General features: G+C 41.7%; 2 protein-coding genes across 3 annotated transcripts; both read right to left on the bottom strand.

The window, feature by feature from the left end:
* Nucleotides 1-338: 338 nt before the first annotated feature.
* Nucleotides 339-8126, bottom strand: tspo (translocator protein). Of its 2 annotated transcripts, none has more exons than XM_080026097.1 (5): nt 7982-8126; nt 2530-2800; nt 1570-1745; nt 1354-1492; nt 339-765 (listed from the first exon to the last, which is right to left on the bottom strand). In XM_080026097.1, exons 3-5 carry the CDS (start codon nt 1740-1742, stop codon nt 592-594), a joined length of 486 nt encoding a protein of 161 aa, XP_079882223.1. In that variant the 5' UTR covers nt 1743-1745; nt 2530-2800; nt 7982-8126; the 3' UTR covers nt 339-591. The 2 variants fall into 2 exon arrangements, with proteins under 2 accessions (XP_079882223.1, XP_079882224.1); XM_080026098.1 differs by having other exon boundaries at nt 1570-1774.
* LOC307249393 (uncharacterized protein) lies at nt 2813-7492 on the bottom strand. Its single transcript, XM_080026083.1, has 3 exons — nt 7476-7492; nt 4321-5953; nt 2813-4162 (listed from the first exon to the last, which is right to left on the bottom strand). The coding sequence occupies exons 2-3, from the start codon at nt 5461-5463 to the stop codon at nt 3656-3658; spliced, it is 1650 nt and encodes a 549-aa protein (XP_079882209.1). The 5' UTR covers nt 5464-5953; nt 7476-7492; the 3' UTR covers nt 2813-3655.
* Nucleotides 8127-17030: the final 8904 nt, after the last annotated feature.

The raw sequence follows: 17030 nt of genomic DNA on the forward strand, positions 1-17030 counted from the left end.
TTTATGTACTTGTACAAGATATATTGTACTGCAAAGACAACAAAAAAATCCTCGGATGACATTATCTCTCAGCCTTCAACATATGTATTCAACTCTTGCACAAATTTTGGGAAATAATTGATTCAAATGTATCATTCCTGATACTAATTCCACTACATTTACTCAGAATATTTGCTGATACCGACAACCGATCCAATACCAGTGCTCTCTTATCAATTTAAAATCTGTTCATGTCCCCTTGCTATATCATGTGATATGAAGCCCGGACAGGATGTGGATTGGGTAACCTGCTGTGACTGAATAAATGTACTCAGAACAATTGTAATTTTTTATTGAGTTTAAGCAGTAACTACAAGAAAACATTCTTCATCATAAATGCACACTTGACATTCTTTATAAAAAATATTAAAAAAACATGCTGTTTAACACTACATGAAGAACACACCAAGAAATCGTTTCAACAAGGTGATTCTCATTCACTTCAATTTAAAACATGTACAATTTTTTAATGTAGACTTTCAGAGATGGAGATTTAAATATAAATGATTTTGAATTAAAGTTTTGTTTTCAATAAGTCCACAGAACTGTCTCCTACTCTTCTTTTTCCTCAGGGTTGTCCCTCCATACGCAGTAGTTGAGAGCAGTGGCGAGGCACAGCCAGGACAAGTAGGGCGCCATCAGCAGAGTGGCAGTGCGGTTGATGGAATACCAAGACACCATGGTAGCTCCAACTGTCCCCGTGAGAAACATGATCTCGATGAGTGCCTTTTGGACAGGAGACAGGAGAGAGGGTGTTAAATGGACATTGATAATGGATACCGTCTTGCTGCATCCCCCATAATATTCCCATTTGGTCTCTGAATTAAAATAATAATAAACACATATATATTAAAGGTCACATATGATAATTTTCTGGTCCAAAATTGTCATTTGGGTGTATACTACAAACTCATTTTTTTTACAGTGCCATTGCTGAATCTCCTCTTTTCAGCCTCTGTCTGAATCGCTCCATTTCAGAGCCTGTCTCTCTGTCAATAGCTAGTCTGCTCCGATTGGCCTTGAATCTAACTGCCAGTTTGATTCAGGGGTATCTGGGGGTGTGCTAATCACAGGTGGAGGTAGTGCTAAGTCAGGTTGGAGAAGGGGGCGTGACTTCTCCCTTTATGATGTCATAAGGGGAGAGAAATCTGACTTATGGTTTTTGAACACAGGTTTCAGAAAGGTGGAGAAAAAGGGAGAGGGTGTTTTTTTCTCATACTTTTGGAGTATTTAGTCGCAGCAGGGACCCATATTAATGTAGAAAAATCATAAACAAACGTGTGCATTTTGCGTAATAATAATTACAAAACTTACCCATTTCAGTTTGTGTGCACCAAAGAATATAGGAGTCCAGGCCCAGTTCAGAGCTAGCTGCAGCCCGTAAAGTCCCAGGGGAACGACTGCATCCTGAGTGAAACCTCCCAGCTCTTTCCACACCAGGTAGGAGCCATATCTGCATGGAAAATGTAGATTAGAAGGCTGCACAGCAGAGAATAAATGGCCGCAAGACCCAGTCACACTGACGCTTACCCCATTCCTGTATACAGACAGGTCCACACCACAGGGAAAGCTGCATTTGGCGGACGCCATGATGGTTTCTGCAGGGTCGGGTACCAGGACTTCACCTCTTTGCGTGTGACGTAACCGCCATAGAGTCCTCCCACATGTGGCAGGGCCGTCATTCCAAGCATTGGCAGCCACATGATCTAGATAAGAGCAGGACACTCTACTGGATCTGGGCACCAAACCTCACATTTTAGATAATGTCAACCAATTCAGGGGTCAGAAATTCAAAACAATGAGCTGGAAAACAGGCTTCACAGAGCTGAGAAGAAGAGCTGCAGAGTCCGGTGCTAATTCTCTGTGGCTTTATCTTTATCTTAAAGAAATTACAGGCTACTCCAGTTGTTACGAAAATATTGCTTTAGACAATCAAAAAATAATATCTGGCTTTGGTCTGGTCTTTATTTGAGAAAGGTAGGCCACCTAAGGAAAGTTAAAATCTATGCTAGGCCTACTCCAGTTTCTATCATTATTACCTAGGCTACACTACAGCATGGGAGCTACTTCAACTTCAAACCGCTCGAGTTTGCCGCTTAATCTAAGTGCACATCGTGCTGTTAACTGTCTGATCCAGTTCGTGTTCCTTGAAGCAGAATGTGGACAAAATTTATGTAGGCTTCTAAAATTTTTAAAACGCAAATGTCAAATATTAAGGTTTGAAAAATATATGTAAACAGGTGTGGTTTGGCAAACAAAAAAAGTCACGCGACTGGCGGTCTACATCATAAAACGACTGAATTCAACCAGAAAAAAACCTCCGTCTTTTCTGTGTTTATTGAAGACATTAGGACGCACTTGTTAAAGGACCCTAGACCACTTACGGTCAAAAAGGACCCGGTCAAAGTATCTTTAGCTTAAATTTAGGCTACCGTTTAAGGACACCAATATTTTATAGCTAGGTGATAACAAGATGTTTAACATACGTACCCGTCACTCAGTTGTCAGCTCCTCTGCACTGCAGGTACAGTAGCCTACTGTGTGTATGTGGTCTTGTCGGATTAAAATGCTACACACCCACAGACAAGGGCTCAGTCTCACGCTGCTGTATTGTGATATAAGTGAGTCGGGCAGGGCTATCTTATCGGAGAGGTCAGTGTCAGTCCACTCCCTGAGGCAAACACTCTGACGTCGCAACGGCAACGATTGGAAGTCAGGAAAAGTCAAGTGAGGACAGACGGTCGGTGGAGAATTTTAGAATCTACGTGAGTCAATATCACCATAAGGTGCCTTTGAGACTTCCCCATTTCCAAAATAAAAAGCTGAGATTTTCCATTGAACTTCATATTCATTGTATTAAGTAGATGTTATGCTGTTAGAAATGCATGTTGGTCAAGCTCCAACATTTTTTATTAATTAACTGCAAGCAGACAATGTCCATGCAAACAGCAAAATATGTCCACCCTGTCGTGGACAAATTCAAAGTAGAGTAAATACATTGTAATTACATAATGATTATAAAATGTACATTTTCAGAAAGCCATTTAGTCCCTTTCTCAACAATATATTTTAGTTAATGGGAAAAGTATTAGGATAACAATGAAATTATGGCAAACTATTTGTTTCTCTATAAAATCTGCGAGAGTTGCACTTTCTTTTCTAAATAAAATCTAACAACAAGGATATCTGGTCAAACTTTCAAACAATACTATTTGGGGCTAATTTGTTTAAAAAGGAATCATACAAAAGGTTTCACTAACTTGTGAAAATATTTGGTTTATTTTCATAAAACATGAACATCACAGGGTGGACAATGACATGACAGGGTGGACCTTGGACATGACAGGGTGGACACGTTGTGAAAAGTCATCGAATGGCCTCATAAATGCAATAATTCTAAAGTAAGTGATGTATAAAAAAAATGTCAGAGGTCCTTTTCCCATGTAAACTAAACTTAAAATGTGTTAAACTTTGTACATCATTCTGCACAGTAAAAGTCAAACATTCAACTGTAGAACAAGAAGAAAAAGTGGAGAATGGTTGATTTAAAAAAAAAAACGCATGTTACAGAGGGATCACACACCAAACAGTCTCTCCCTTTCTGCAGATATGTGGCTTAATTCTGCAGTTGCTGTTCCACATACTTCCAAGCAGACGCTTCAATCTGTACAGAGCGCTTGTTCAGAGCCTGTGGTTCTGGTATTAGGCAAAGTACCTGCCCGTCATGGTACCAACAGATGTCCTCCCGGAGACTTGGCCAGTGGAACTTGTTTATGCCATTGCGGTGCATACACTTTACTTTCACACTGTGCCCTTCTGCATCCATGATGAAACCTGGGTATGCTTCATTGTCGTAATTTACGACGCACCACTCGCCAATGTGCTTTGCCTCAATCATTTCTGGTCTCCTAGGGTTATCTGGTGTCTTTCCACATGCTGGGGACTCAGATGAAACAGGAACATCAGCTAGAGTGACCTCTTGAAGGTTAAAGCAGGGGCAGTCCAAAACACCTTCCTCCCTTTTACACAGACATGAAATGTCTCGGTATTTCATCTGGCCGGGTGTCAGACTGATAGCTTGGTGGATTCTCATAGTGCCTTTTATGGCAGCTATTGCAGGTACCTATAGTGAGGGGGTGGAAAATCAAACATTAATACATTTAACTTAACCACAACACATGAAAAGATCAGATTTGACAAAACTAGTCTGTAATCTGGATGGGAGAGAAACCGGGACAGAAGGACTATGGGTTGCATTGGATAATGGATTATAGTTTTTACCTCAGTCTTTGATTCAATATCCCTCTCTGGGACGAAGAACAGCTCGACAGATGTGTCCAGGCTTTTCAGCTTTTCATACAAGCTCTGGGCATCAGGGATGTCTCCTCCATGGGCCACAATCCGGTCTGCTGACCTCTTGAGGGCCCCACCCACACCGTCTGGTGCCCCCTTCCCATGACTAGCCTCAAAAAAATTCCATGTTATTTCTTTGAAGCCATACTTGTAGGGTTCCGTTGAGAGGTAGAAGAAATTTCCCTTTTGTCGATACTGCGTTGCAGGCCCGTCGCTGAAAAAATGAAGTATGCTGACTTGAGGGTGTCGTTCTCTCACTACCTTCAGCACTGGATCAAGGTGGGCCCAGATGGCCACAGGGTCGTGTCTTCTGGAGGGTGATATGGAGCAAAAGGTGTGTGGCGCTTGTTCACCAGCGGTGTAAAGCACTCCAGTGTGCAGACTGGCCTGCTGATGTGAGCCTCCAAAATGCACAGATTGTATTTCTTCGCTGTACTTGCATGAGTAATTTTCGCTAAAATCTATATGCAAGAGGGACTCATTGTGCTTCAGGCTCCTCCTGAGCTCCCTGTAGGCATCAAACTGCCATTTAATGTTGAAGACATGGCGCCTAAAATGGAGAAGCCTCTCCTGGAAATCTGTGTTAAGGTCATGCTCCTTTGTTGTTATCTCCCTTTTCACTGTGATTGTTGACACCTTCTCATCCTTTGTGATTTTCTCTGTCATCCACTGAGATAAACGAATGTTCCCTTCCCCAGGAGTTTTCAGCATCGGGTGACAAGTTAGGAGGCATTTACTGCACTCACCGTAAGCACAGACCTTGGCTTTCGGGTCGCACATGGTTACTTCAGACATTTCCTCAATGTTTCTTGAGGACAGCAACCCTTGGCTCTGCAAGGCATTGGCCATGAATTGCAAGTTCTCATGTTTTTTGCAGAGACATGTGTCACGGTCAGAGGAAGAGGGGGTTACCACCCAAAAGGGTCTGAGACGGCAAAAGGAGGTGTATGACATGTGGCCAATGTGCTCAGAGAGAAACCTCCTATGCAAGTTCTTCATTGTATCGGTAAGCAACCTCTTCTGCATCTTCTTCTTCAGCCGCGTGACTGTTTGTTTGCGGCCAGTCGTCATTCGACTAACATCATCTCGAAGAAAAAATGATGTAACTTTCTTCCTAATCTCATTTCGACTGACGCACCTCCTCCCATGGTAGGTGAGATCCACAGGATACTTTGCTCTCTTCTTAGAGTAGCCAAAATAAGTCTGGGCATGCTTTTGGAGCTTGTACTTATTCAGAATGTTTCCACTGACCACTTTTGCAATCAACTGCTTCTCTCTGTTTGTTTTTGCATTTTCATATTTACTTCTAATATCTTCAATCAGGGATGTATGGAAAAGAAGAGCTCTTTTGATGGGTGAATTCACTTTTTGACGTCCCAACAAAGCCTTGACTTTTGCACGTGGTGATTTGGACGCACTTTCTTTCTTGGTCCTATGGAACCTCTTCTTATATTTCTCAGTTTTAGTTTTCTCTTTTGCGAGCTGTGCCTCCAATATTTTGATCTGTTTTTTCAGTTTCCTCTTCGAACTCCTTCGAATGCTTTCCCCTTGACGCCGTTGCCTGAAACACAAAATATTTGTAAGGATTTTTGTTAGAGTTTAGTGAGTTAGCTATCAATGTGTAATTTTATGGGGACATAAACAGTTGATAATTGTCCTTCAAATAAATCCAAACTTTCTAATAAGTCTCATCAGCTAAACTTCCAATGATCTAACCTGGAGGGCCCTGGCTCAGGCTGATTTTCAGGAGCTGCAGGGGAGTTGGGTGGTGTCTCTGACTGCAGCAAAGCACTGGCCCTGTTTCTTGCTCTAGCTTGACTTTTTCTCTCTCTCCATTTCTTTCTTTTTGCCCTTTTCTCTCTCTCACTGAGCTCATTGACACCCTTCTTCTTTCCAGTCTCTCTGTCTTTCTTCCATTTGTCCCTCTCTTTCGCAAGGTACTTTCTTCTTCTGTCTGGGTCAGCATCACGACGTTCCCTATATCTCCTTGCTATCTCAGCTCCTTTTGAGCTCATTCCTTGAAAAAGACAAATCAAAATGTTCCCTTACACACTGGTCCAGCTTATAATTGGCTGTTTTTGACTACTTTTGATTTAACCCTAACCCTCATTGTTTTGACACACAAACCAAAAAAATGACTACACTACACACTACACATTACATAACACACTAACTATACACTCCAAACACGCTAAATATCACAAATCTCTCAACTCTCAAAATTCGCTATCTCTATCGCTCTATCACAGTCATTGTCGCTGTCACTCTTTTGCCGCCGTCCCTCCCACAACTTCCCCCTGTTCCTCAGCAACCAAATCATGTGCTTTGCCATATAATAAGGGGATTTCAGGTGTTTTTTGCTTGCAAGCACTTCCTGCTTGCAAACACTTTCGTGAGAAAAGCCTGTTTTTACCGTTTCTTCCTGCACCAAATGCACCAAACGTGACGGCAATATTCACGAAAAGCGTACATTATTTATCGTAAGTCCAGTTTTACTTGGCCTATCAACACAATTTAAAACTGGTATATAGTTTGAAGGCCGAACCTTCCCATAAATTGAAACGGAGACTCACTGAGGCTGCGTGTTGCTCACGTGATTTGGATTTGCCGCTTCTGTCAACCCCAGAGGGTTTGGCGGTCCAGGTAAACTAGGCTTGCCTTATCAAACTAGGCTTGCCAATACCGATATTGCCAAAAAAGTCCATATTGTCCACTCTTTTATGTGTGTAATAGTTGTAATATGTGTAACATTATCAGCATGTGGCGTAAACTATGCGCATGTCCACCCTGTCACGAACCATGTCCACCCTGTCATGGAAGGCTTGATGACAGGGTGGACAATGACAGGGTGGACATTTTTGGCTAATGTTAGCATTTAATGAGCACATGGTGGACCTTCAGTTAGCAAGATGATTCAGTTAGCAAGGTGACTGTGTACCGTTTAACAAATATATTTCAAATTTCTGAAAGGTTTTTATATTAATTGATATTTCACTATGACAGAGTGGACATGTTAAGCTTGACAACATCCAACTACACACATAATATGATGAAAATTACGAAATAAAAGTATAAATACTTACTCTGCAACTAGCCACTGTTTCAGCCTCCACTGAAGAAAGACAAAATGGTGGTAGTAACGCCCCTGATGACATCAGAGCGGTTCTTAAAGGGGCAGTTACCCCATAATGACAGGGTGGACAGCAATTTCAGGGACACATGCAAAACGTTTAATATGATTATGAAAATAGAATATACATAATCAAAATTACTCACTTTATCAAATAACTTGTTGTGGACAAAACAACCATGTAAAAAAAATTTTGATTTAGTATCATTTAACCACTTATTACAGACACTGTAGTAAGCAGAGCAGTGTGTGGGACATGCCAAAATCACATACATCCAATTAAAAAAAATGGTATAAAATGAAGGAAACACATTTCAAGAGACTTATCATTGTACTGATATGTGTGTAAATGTTTGGCCATTTATAATAAGACCTCAGAGTTTCATTATTCTGCTACATTTTCATGATGACTGAGTGATTCTGATGAGGACACCAAAGGCACTTTATAGTGATATTGACCCACGTATGTTTTATAACACTATAGCGAGTCAATAAAGTCCAAAGGTCACACAAACAACTAAAGCGCCCTCCTACTTCCTGCTTGGCCAGCTATTACATATTTCCTCGTTGCTTTGGCTACAAAATCTTACAAAATAGGCTACACACCGCTGTATCATGGACCTGAAGCGCTTGATACGTGAACAGACGTGAATGCATCAATGCATAGGCGGCAGCAAAGATCACGAAACAGTGCAAGATAGTTCCTGTCCCCTTTTTCCTTCTCCACGGTGGTGTTTGGTAACAGTTTCTTCTACAAGATAAAAAGGTGTCTCTGTCTAGTTAAACTTGACAAACATGCTTTAAAAGGTTTGCACGGTTTCAAAAACTACATTAGACTCATTAGAGACACAATCAATGAAATACAAATTTGGATAGGAATGCAATAAAGTAGGCTAGGCAATATGAACTGCCATTTTTTAAAGAGACTTGATCATTTTAATAGCCTACTACAGGGTTTTGTAAGTGTTTCAGGCTCAGTAAAACGTGGTGACTTTTCGTAAGTCCTCCTTTAATGTCCCTTACGGGATCAATTTGTGGAACTAGTAGTAGCATAAGTAACCCACAGAAGCCTAAAACTGGATTATGAATGAGGTCATTTTAAATTTGAGATGAAACAGCTTATAAAGACGCATTTGTCATGCAATTATGAATGATGCTGTGCTTTTGATGGATTTTAGTGTTTTACACTGATTTTATACATTTTTATTGAGCGTATATTGCAGTGGTTCTCAAAGTGCGGCCCGCGGGCCAATGGCGGCCCGCATTGAATTATGAATTTTTTTTTTTTTTAAACGCACGGAGGGGATGCGTCCCCCGTAACAGCAAAAACAGTACAGGGGTCGAAACACTTAAATATCCCTCCTAATTGTTTGTATTCATTCCCCACTTATTAAACTTGCGAAGTTCGGCTGGCCTCTGCCTCTCGTTGCAGACGGCTGGTCAGCCTCCCGCAGTGCAGCAGGCAGTGTAGTGGTCCCAATGTAAGTTGTTATATAGTGAGCTTGTCAAGCCCAATACGATGCACTTTCTCACATTCAAGGTGAATTAGATTAGGTCAAGTGTCTAAGGATGGATGCTAACATTATCTGGTTTCTAACTCTTTTGCCTAAAGTTTAGCTAACAAACTAACGTTAGCTAGCTGCTGATAGCCATGGAACTATCTGCCTAGTTGACAGCTGATAGCCCACCCTGTTTATTTCCAATGTATAGTGTCATAATAGTTAACACTGCTGCTGCATCATGAGTAGTGAGTCCTACAAAAAAACACTGGTGATACGTTTTCAATGTGTAGAAAGTTTTGAACAATAAAGTAGAATAAATATTTGAATGCAATACAGAATTCCTCAGTGCCTTGATTTATATTCCATTAGATGTGTGTCAATGGGAGCGAGTTGTCTTTTCCTTAACATTTCCACCATAAATAAATACAGAAGACACAAATTACTGCATAAAAATTAACCAAAATGCACAAAATGAAGTGTTCAAACCTCAAATTTTTCTGGGGGACAACCCCCAGACCCCTGCTTTTAATGTGTGTTCCCCAATGTTGAAATGAGACCTAGCCCTTCATTTATTACTTTAAATGTGTTAATTACACAGTATTGGATGCTGACCAATACATGTAAACTGTAAAGACGCAAAGACGCTGGCCATTGAAATTATTTCAGTTTTTTAATTTTTTTTCCTTCGGCAGCCCTCGGTCCAATGTTGGGTTCCTAAATTGGCCCTCAGCTATCAAAAGTTTGAGAACCCCTGGTATATTGTGAAGGCTCATTAGGTTAGGCTATAAATGTTGTGATACGTATGTGGCACTGGTCAATGCTACTTGTCCTTATGGAAATAAAAATCAAAAGATAAACTTGTACATAATGTTTTTTTAAACAATGGTAAACCAATTATTATACCGTTTATTGTAGCCTATTATGTTCTGCATTTTCAGGGAGTTTTATTCTTTAATTGGATTTCCACCATGCTGTAGGCTATAGGTGATGTTGATTTAAAATTTGTGTTGCACCATATGTAACTATCTTGTAATAGGGGGAAATAATGTTCACTTAAAAGCATGTGCCTTGACTTTGATGCAATAAAAACTTTGGTTTCCTGCGCCGCGCCTCCCATGACCCTGGACAGTGACCCCTTGACAAACACATTTTTTGGGGGAAACACTGTAAGGTGTGGCACTTAGAGTAGCCTACGTTTATATGTTTTTTGATAAGCTGTTGCACTCTTAAGGTGCCAACACACTGCACACCGCCGCGCGGTGAGTTTACATAGAAAGTAAATGTATTTCGAGCGTCACCGCGCGAATGGGCGGCAGGCGGCGAGCGGTTCACGCGGCGCGGCCAGGGCGGCGCGAATAGGGCGGTGCGGCCGCCGCAGGAGTTGAAAATATTGAACTTTTCGCCGCCGGCCGCGATAGCCAATCAGCGTTGAGCTCCTCCCGACGTCACTCGCTTCGGGATGACTGACAGAGGAAATTAAGATGGATGAAAACATAATAGTCACAGTTTGCTTCCATAAGTTCTGTGAATAGCCTCTGTGTCTGTTGCCTGCTGTGTGCAGCTATCAGTTTTGCTTTATGAACCAAGTTAGCACCGGTTAGCTTGGGTAAAGCACCATCAGCACAGCAGACTGGTGCTCTCAGCACCGGTTAGCACCAGCGGCAGCATATCCCCAGAGTAGAGAAGGCTACTCTGGTCAAGGACGGATTAACATGACCACGGGCCCTGGACACAAACCTGCCATGGACCCCTACCAACACGCAAATACACGCACTAGCACACAGTGCAATCCACAATCACACACATTATAATGCAGCGCGCAGCCTAGAGAGAGAAAGAGAGAGAGAGCGAAATACAATTCTATAAAAGCTCTCTGGTGCTGCGCAAGAGAAAGAGACTCTTTGCGCCTGAGCCTACTAGACAGTTAGATTAGGGCAGAGACACCGAAGATGCGAGCGCGCGCTAAGCGCGCGAGCAGAATTTTTTGCCTTTGTAAGATCTCTGCGCCTGCTTTTTGGCCCACCCTTGCCCCCCTCGGAGCCTACACTCAATGTCTGAGCGAAGCAGCGCGTCACCCGGTGAAACGCTGTGTTGGTGTCGTTCAAAGTGAGACCGTGCCAGTGTGAGCCGCCGTGCAGACACACTGTGGTTTAAGACTAATTGATCACAGGGTATTCCTGCACGTTAACTGGTGTCGAGGGGACAGGCGGGTGACAGGCTCCGCGATCCGATTGCATGTCCCGAGCCTGGATACCCCAATCCCCAATCTCACATGCCGATCTGTAAAGTGACACAGACGACACAGTTAATATAATCACCACCTAAGCATGGACATCGGTTAAAAAAAGCGATCTCATTCTTATTGTCCTAAGGGCTTTGATGCAATCTATAAAATCTGAACGTTACGGAAGCAGTGTTGGTGCGTAAAAGCACGGCGCACTTGGCAAACTCTCCTCACTACAACTGCCACAGCAGAAAAGCCACTGTAGGTCGATCGCTGTGCCGATTCGTGCCCCTGACACGTTATAAAACGACCCGACTTTTTACAACCCATTCCCAGGGGGGAGGGAAACCCCCGTCACTTTTTTTAATTACAAAAAAAAAAAAATCAAGGGCCCCCCTATTGGCCAGGGCCCTGGACATGTGCCCACTTTGCCCATGCGGTAATCCGTCATTGACTCTGGTCGGGCGGCGGACACAATATGACCCAATATGATCACGCGGCACGGAACCTGCGATTCGCGCGGCCAACCGCCGCGGAGTGCAGTGTGTTCGTATCTTTAGTAAACCTAGGTCTACCTGTATTTTGATAAGCTGTTGCACTTAGAGTACATTTATTTCTATGTATTTTGATAAACTGTTGCACTTAGAGTACATTTATTTCTATGTATTTTGATAAGCTGTTGAAGAGTTAACCTATTGTGTTTTCCTGAACTGATAAGATTGTTAAACACTTAAACAACAGGCAGCCTATGTTAATCAAATAGGGATTTTTTTTTTGATAAGCTGGTGAACTCTATTTGATAAAATAAAGACAATATATGCACTCCTATGTCGTTGTAGTGTTTTACAGTATATGTAGCTATTGATGTGATGCTCATAAATTTTAGGCATTTTTTTCTGGCCCCTCATTTTGGATCATTTCCACCAACCGGCCCCCATTCAAAACTAATTGAATAGCCCTGCAGTAGAGCCTTATGCAGCTGAAAATTATATATTTCCCAAAATACAAATGGCCGCATTTACTTTGACTTTCATGCAAAAAATCATTACAAAAAATTATTTAATTACGAATATAATCCCAGAAAGTAACAGACAGCCTATAACCTATTATGACTGTTAGTGTCAAAGTAAAAAAGATCTGTATAAAGATCCCCTCCAATTAGGAATGTCTGATATGGTTTTTCAAAAGCGTAAATAATCAAGTTAATCAAATACTTAAAAAATATTGTGTTATCTTTTGTATTTACTGAAAAATCCTTTAAAGAGGACCTATGATGCTTTTTGACTTTTATGACCTATAAACGTTATGATGATTCATAGTCATGCTTAACCATACTAAAGTATCAAATAATGACTTACATGCATTTCGACGTATTCCCTGCTGACCGTCTGGGGTGTCTGTGCAGAGCACTAAACACTATTCTAGCCAGTCGAGAAGTCACGTCTTCAAAGCGGTCTACCCTTTCATAATTCGTGACGTCGCATAAAAATTTGTGACGTGACCACGCGGATGTTTCCATGTATGGTAATGCTGTCACTTCCCTGTTCGCGTCTGCCTCGCGCCCTTATAGGTCATGGACATATAAAGAAATGGACACCGTATTGAAACATGGCGCCCATTCATTCCTATGAAAGCTGCTCATAGGCGCAGAGAAGCAACAAGGAAGCATAATCCGGAAATTCCATACGGCCCAAAGCATGACGTAGCATGGACGTAGCGGCATTATGGACCTATCAAGAAAGAGGGCGGCAAGCGTAGCGGACTGGAGGCGGGTGTCTCGTTCTGTAGCATCTAGCCTGGCGAAAACAAACTGAAAGCCGTTAAAAGCCGTTGGGCTAATAAAACGCTTGAGGTGGCGTTTTGAAATGAGAAAACTTACATTTTAATAGTATATGGTCTAAAGATAAGTATGAGCCTATGATTGATATCCAGAAAAAATGTGCAGAGACACAATCTTGTTCGCCACTTGTACTGTGTGGACAGGGACATCTGCCTACGGGCCGCATGAAAATAAGCTCCACCCCTTACCATGCAATACCAATGGGTTGGCCACATGTCCATGCTGGCTGCTCGGAGGAGAAGGCAGCATCCCAATAGTATCCAGCTGCAGCCCCGGAGACAAGCACCCTGGCGTGACAACGACACCCAGGCGTGACGGAAGTAACTGTGGTGTGACGGACGTTACCTGTAGATTTTATTTTTGCAACGTCATAAACTTCTAAGTTGTAAACAACGTCAAACAATAACAAGATAGCAGACCGATACTAAGTTTGTGTTATTTATATTGTTTTGGCGATTAGGTTCAGGCATCACAGTTGGGTGGTTAGGGTTAGGGCAAGGGGACAGGGAGAGGTTAGAATATAGATAGAACATTGACGGTGGCGGCAATCTTGAGTACGTCACGTCAAACAATAAAAAAGACCGCAGACCGATAGGCTACTAAATTTCGGTTATTTAGGCCTATATTGTTTTGAGGATTAGGTTCAGGCATCATAGCTGGGTGGTTAGGGTTAGGGCAAATGAGTGACATAGCAGACATGTCATGGAAGCTAAATAGTCAAAAATCACGTCCGTCACACCACAGTTACTTCCGTCACGCCTGGGTGTCGTTGTCACGCCAGGGTAACTTGTCTCCGGGGCTGCAGCTGGACCCTACTCCAGCATCCTGGGGGCCTGTTATAGGTCCATGCTCGCGCTTCCCGCCACTGAAAGTGTTCCGGAAGGAAGGTAACCAATCACAACGGAGTGGGGTTTGCAAGAGGGGGGGGGGGGGGGGGGAGGGTAGCGGAGATGGCCGATGCACAGGCGGAGGGAGCGGAGATTGCCGAAGCACACACACTCAAGTGTTGACAGGACGTGCTGGATCGCCAAAATAAGAGAAAGAGCTTCCCGAAAATCTACATAGTTTTTTGTGATGTGATTCGTGTCAGGTTGCTCTATAGCAGTGTAAAACAAGAAATTAAGACCAGAAAAGTAGTATAATAGGTCCTCTTTAAAAAACGTAACTGCAGGAAATATAATGTTTCCTCAGTGTGTGTGCCTGGTGGCTGTCCACATCAAACTTCGTGCAAATAGTTGTATAAATATGGTGCCCCTAAAGTCCCCAAAGTTTTTTTTGTTTTGTTTTGTTTTTTTACCTTGTAAGTAAAGAATTGTATGCACACAGGATACTTGTCTTGAGGGTCTCCGTAAAATTGGACCACAATTTGCTTACAAACTAGTTGTTATGTCTTAGAACTCAGATTTTAAAAAAAACATTTAACAGCCAGTTAGCAAGGAAAAAGAGACTTTGACCCTAAAGTGACATGCACTAGAAAGTTTCTGGTGCGCAAGAGATAACCATAGTTTCTATAGTGCGCATGCAAAACTATCTGGTGCACACTAGAAAGTTTCTAGTTTGCAACAGAAAGTTTTCTTTTGGCCATTTAATTTGTGGTTTAGGCCTATGCCTGAGGACAATAATATATAGCATAAAACATAGGCTACAGTAGGCCTAACTAGTCTGGCACAACCCAATATGAAAAACAATTGTTGTTTTGAAACCTAGGTATTGTACAGAATATATTTAATATACAGTACCAGTCAAAAGTTTGGACACACCATCTCATTCAATGGTTTTTCTTTATTATTATTTGTTCTACCTTGTAGATTAATATTTAAAACGTCCAAACTATGAAGGAACACATATGGAATTATGTAAACAAAAGTGTTAAACTTACCAGTTGTTTTGTGCAGAGATACGGTTGGTACAATACTCTCTATAGTGATTAGCCCTATTTGATTGCTGTTCTAATCCATATTATGGCAAGAACCATTCAACTAAGTAAAGAGAAACAACAATCCATCATTAAATTAAGACATGAAGGTCAGTCAATCCGTTTCAAGAACTTTGAATGTGGGCCAAGAAACACCAGGAATGGACATTAGACCACATTTGACCATTAAGTCCAAATTTGAGATTTCTGGTTCCACCCACCATGCCTTTGTGAGACGCAGAAAAGGTGAGTGGATGGTTTCTACATGTGTGGTTCCCATCGTGAAGAATGCATGAGGTGCATGGTTTGATGTTATGGGAGTGCTTTGCTGGTGACACTGTTGGTGATTTATTCAGAATTCAAGGCACATTTGACCAGAATGGCTACCACATCATCACCTGACCTAAACCCAAATTGAAATGGTTTGGGATGAGTTGGGATGCAAAGTGAAGGAAAAACAGCCAACAAGTGCTCAGCGCCTCTGGGAACTCCTTCAAGACTGTTGGAAAACCATTTCAGGTGGCTACCTCATGAAGCTGATTGAGATCATGCCAAGATTGTGCGTAGGCTATCTGTCATTAAAGAAAAAGGTGGCTACTTAGAAAAAAAAACATATTCTGGTTTGTTGAACACTTTTTTGATTACTAAATGCATGTGTTCCTTCTTGGTTGTAATGTCTTCAATATTAATCTGTAATGTATGAAAAATAATTAACTTAAAGGTGCTGTAAGCGGAATGGTTCTTTTAGCTAACTTCCTGTCAGTTACTGCAGTTAGCAGTCCCCTCGCTCGTCCCTACGTCACCACATTAATGCACTGCGGTCTTCAAGCAGCGAGTTATCTAGCGTCATCTCAGATCCATAAGTGTGATAAAACATGATAAAAACCATCAAAACAGACATTGGGAAGGATTTTTACCTGCTCCGCCATTGTAGGCGCAGAAACATTCACCCGAGTCGCTCTGGCGTGCACCGGCAGTGAGACCATGAGTGAGACGGGTTTCGGTTTGTAGCGTTCTCTCTTGTGATTTGATATTCATTTTGGGATCCCCCGAAAAGTTTATTTGACGATTACATGCAGAGCAGCTGACTGAGAGATCGGCTTTATGAAACGCGCACATTCTGTAAGTGATGACTGTATGAATAAAGAGCGAGTTAACACTTATATTAAAGGTGCTGTAAGCGGAATGGTTCTTTTAGCTAACTTCCTGTCAGTTACTGCAGTTAGCAGTCCCCTCACTCGTCCCTACGTCACCACATTAATGCACTGCGGTCTTCAAGCAGCAAGTTATCTAGCATCATCTCAAATCCATAAGTGTGATAAAACATGATATATATATATGATTTTATTCAGGACACATGAAGATCCATAGTACAATGTATAAAAAATAGACTCAATACATAAATAACAACAATAAGCACACCAATGCATACAGATTAAAAAGACAAATAAAATAACAGATCAGCATACAACACTTGCAGTATACAAAGATGCCCTCCAATGTCTCCAGAGTGTTGATGAGAACCTGACAGAGCTAAGCCCAGGCTTGACCAATGCCTGAATTACTGTTTTCAGATGCTGTCAACCTACACATAAAATGATACATCAAATTCCTAATTAAAGCATGACAGGTAGGCACACCAACATTTACAAACATTTGACTGGCACTGACTAGACCATCTCGGTATTCTGAGAAGCATCCGCATTCCGTCATTATACGCCACAGTTAGTTTTTTCATATTGCTTTTTCTGTAAGCACGCCACAAATAGGCAGTATATACCGGGGTACAGAATGCTCTAAATAGCGCGACCTTTACAGCAGTAGAACACATGTTAAATTTACGTGCAAGCATATTGGCTTGACCATACATCTTACGACACTGTCTTTTGATGTCTTTATCATCTGACAAATCATTAAAGATCTCCTATTATACTACTTTTCTGGTCTTAATTTCTTGTTAAAAACTGCTATAGAGCAACCTGACACGAATCACATCACAAAAAACTATGTAGATTTTCGGGACACTC

Source organism: Ammodytes marinus (assembly GCF_949987685.1).
Source record: "Ammodytes marinus genome assembly, chromosome: 4".
Lineage (NCBI taxonomy): Eukaryota > Metazoa > Chordata > Actinopteri > Uranoscopiformes > Ammodytidae > Ammodytes > Ammodytes marinus.

Bases quoted from the DNA above. Each gene is read 5' to 3' on its own strand.
- LOC307249393 (XM_080026083.1), bottom strand. From the start codon at position 5,463: ATGACGACTGGCCGCAAACAAACAGTCACGCGGCTGAAGAAGAAGATG. The intron at 4,163-4,320 runs GTAAAAACTATA...CCCTCACTATAG, and splicing joins ATATTGAATCAAAGACTGAG to GTACCTGCAATAGCTGCCAT.
- tspo (XM_080026097.1), bottom strand. From the start codon at position 1,742: ATGTGGCTGCCAATGCTTGGAATGACGGCCCTGCCACATGTGGGAGGA. The intron at 1,493-1,569 runs GTAAGCGTCAGT...TTTTCCATGCAG, and splicing joins TGTCTGTATACAGGAATGGG to ATATGGCTCCTACCTGGTGT. The intron at 766-1,353 runs GTAAGTTTTGTA...CCTGTCCAAAAG, and splicing joins GTGCACACAAACTGAAATGG to GCACTCATCGAGATCATGTT.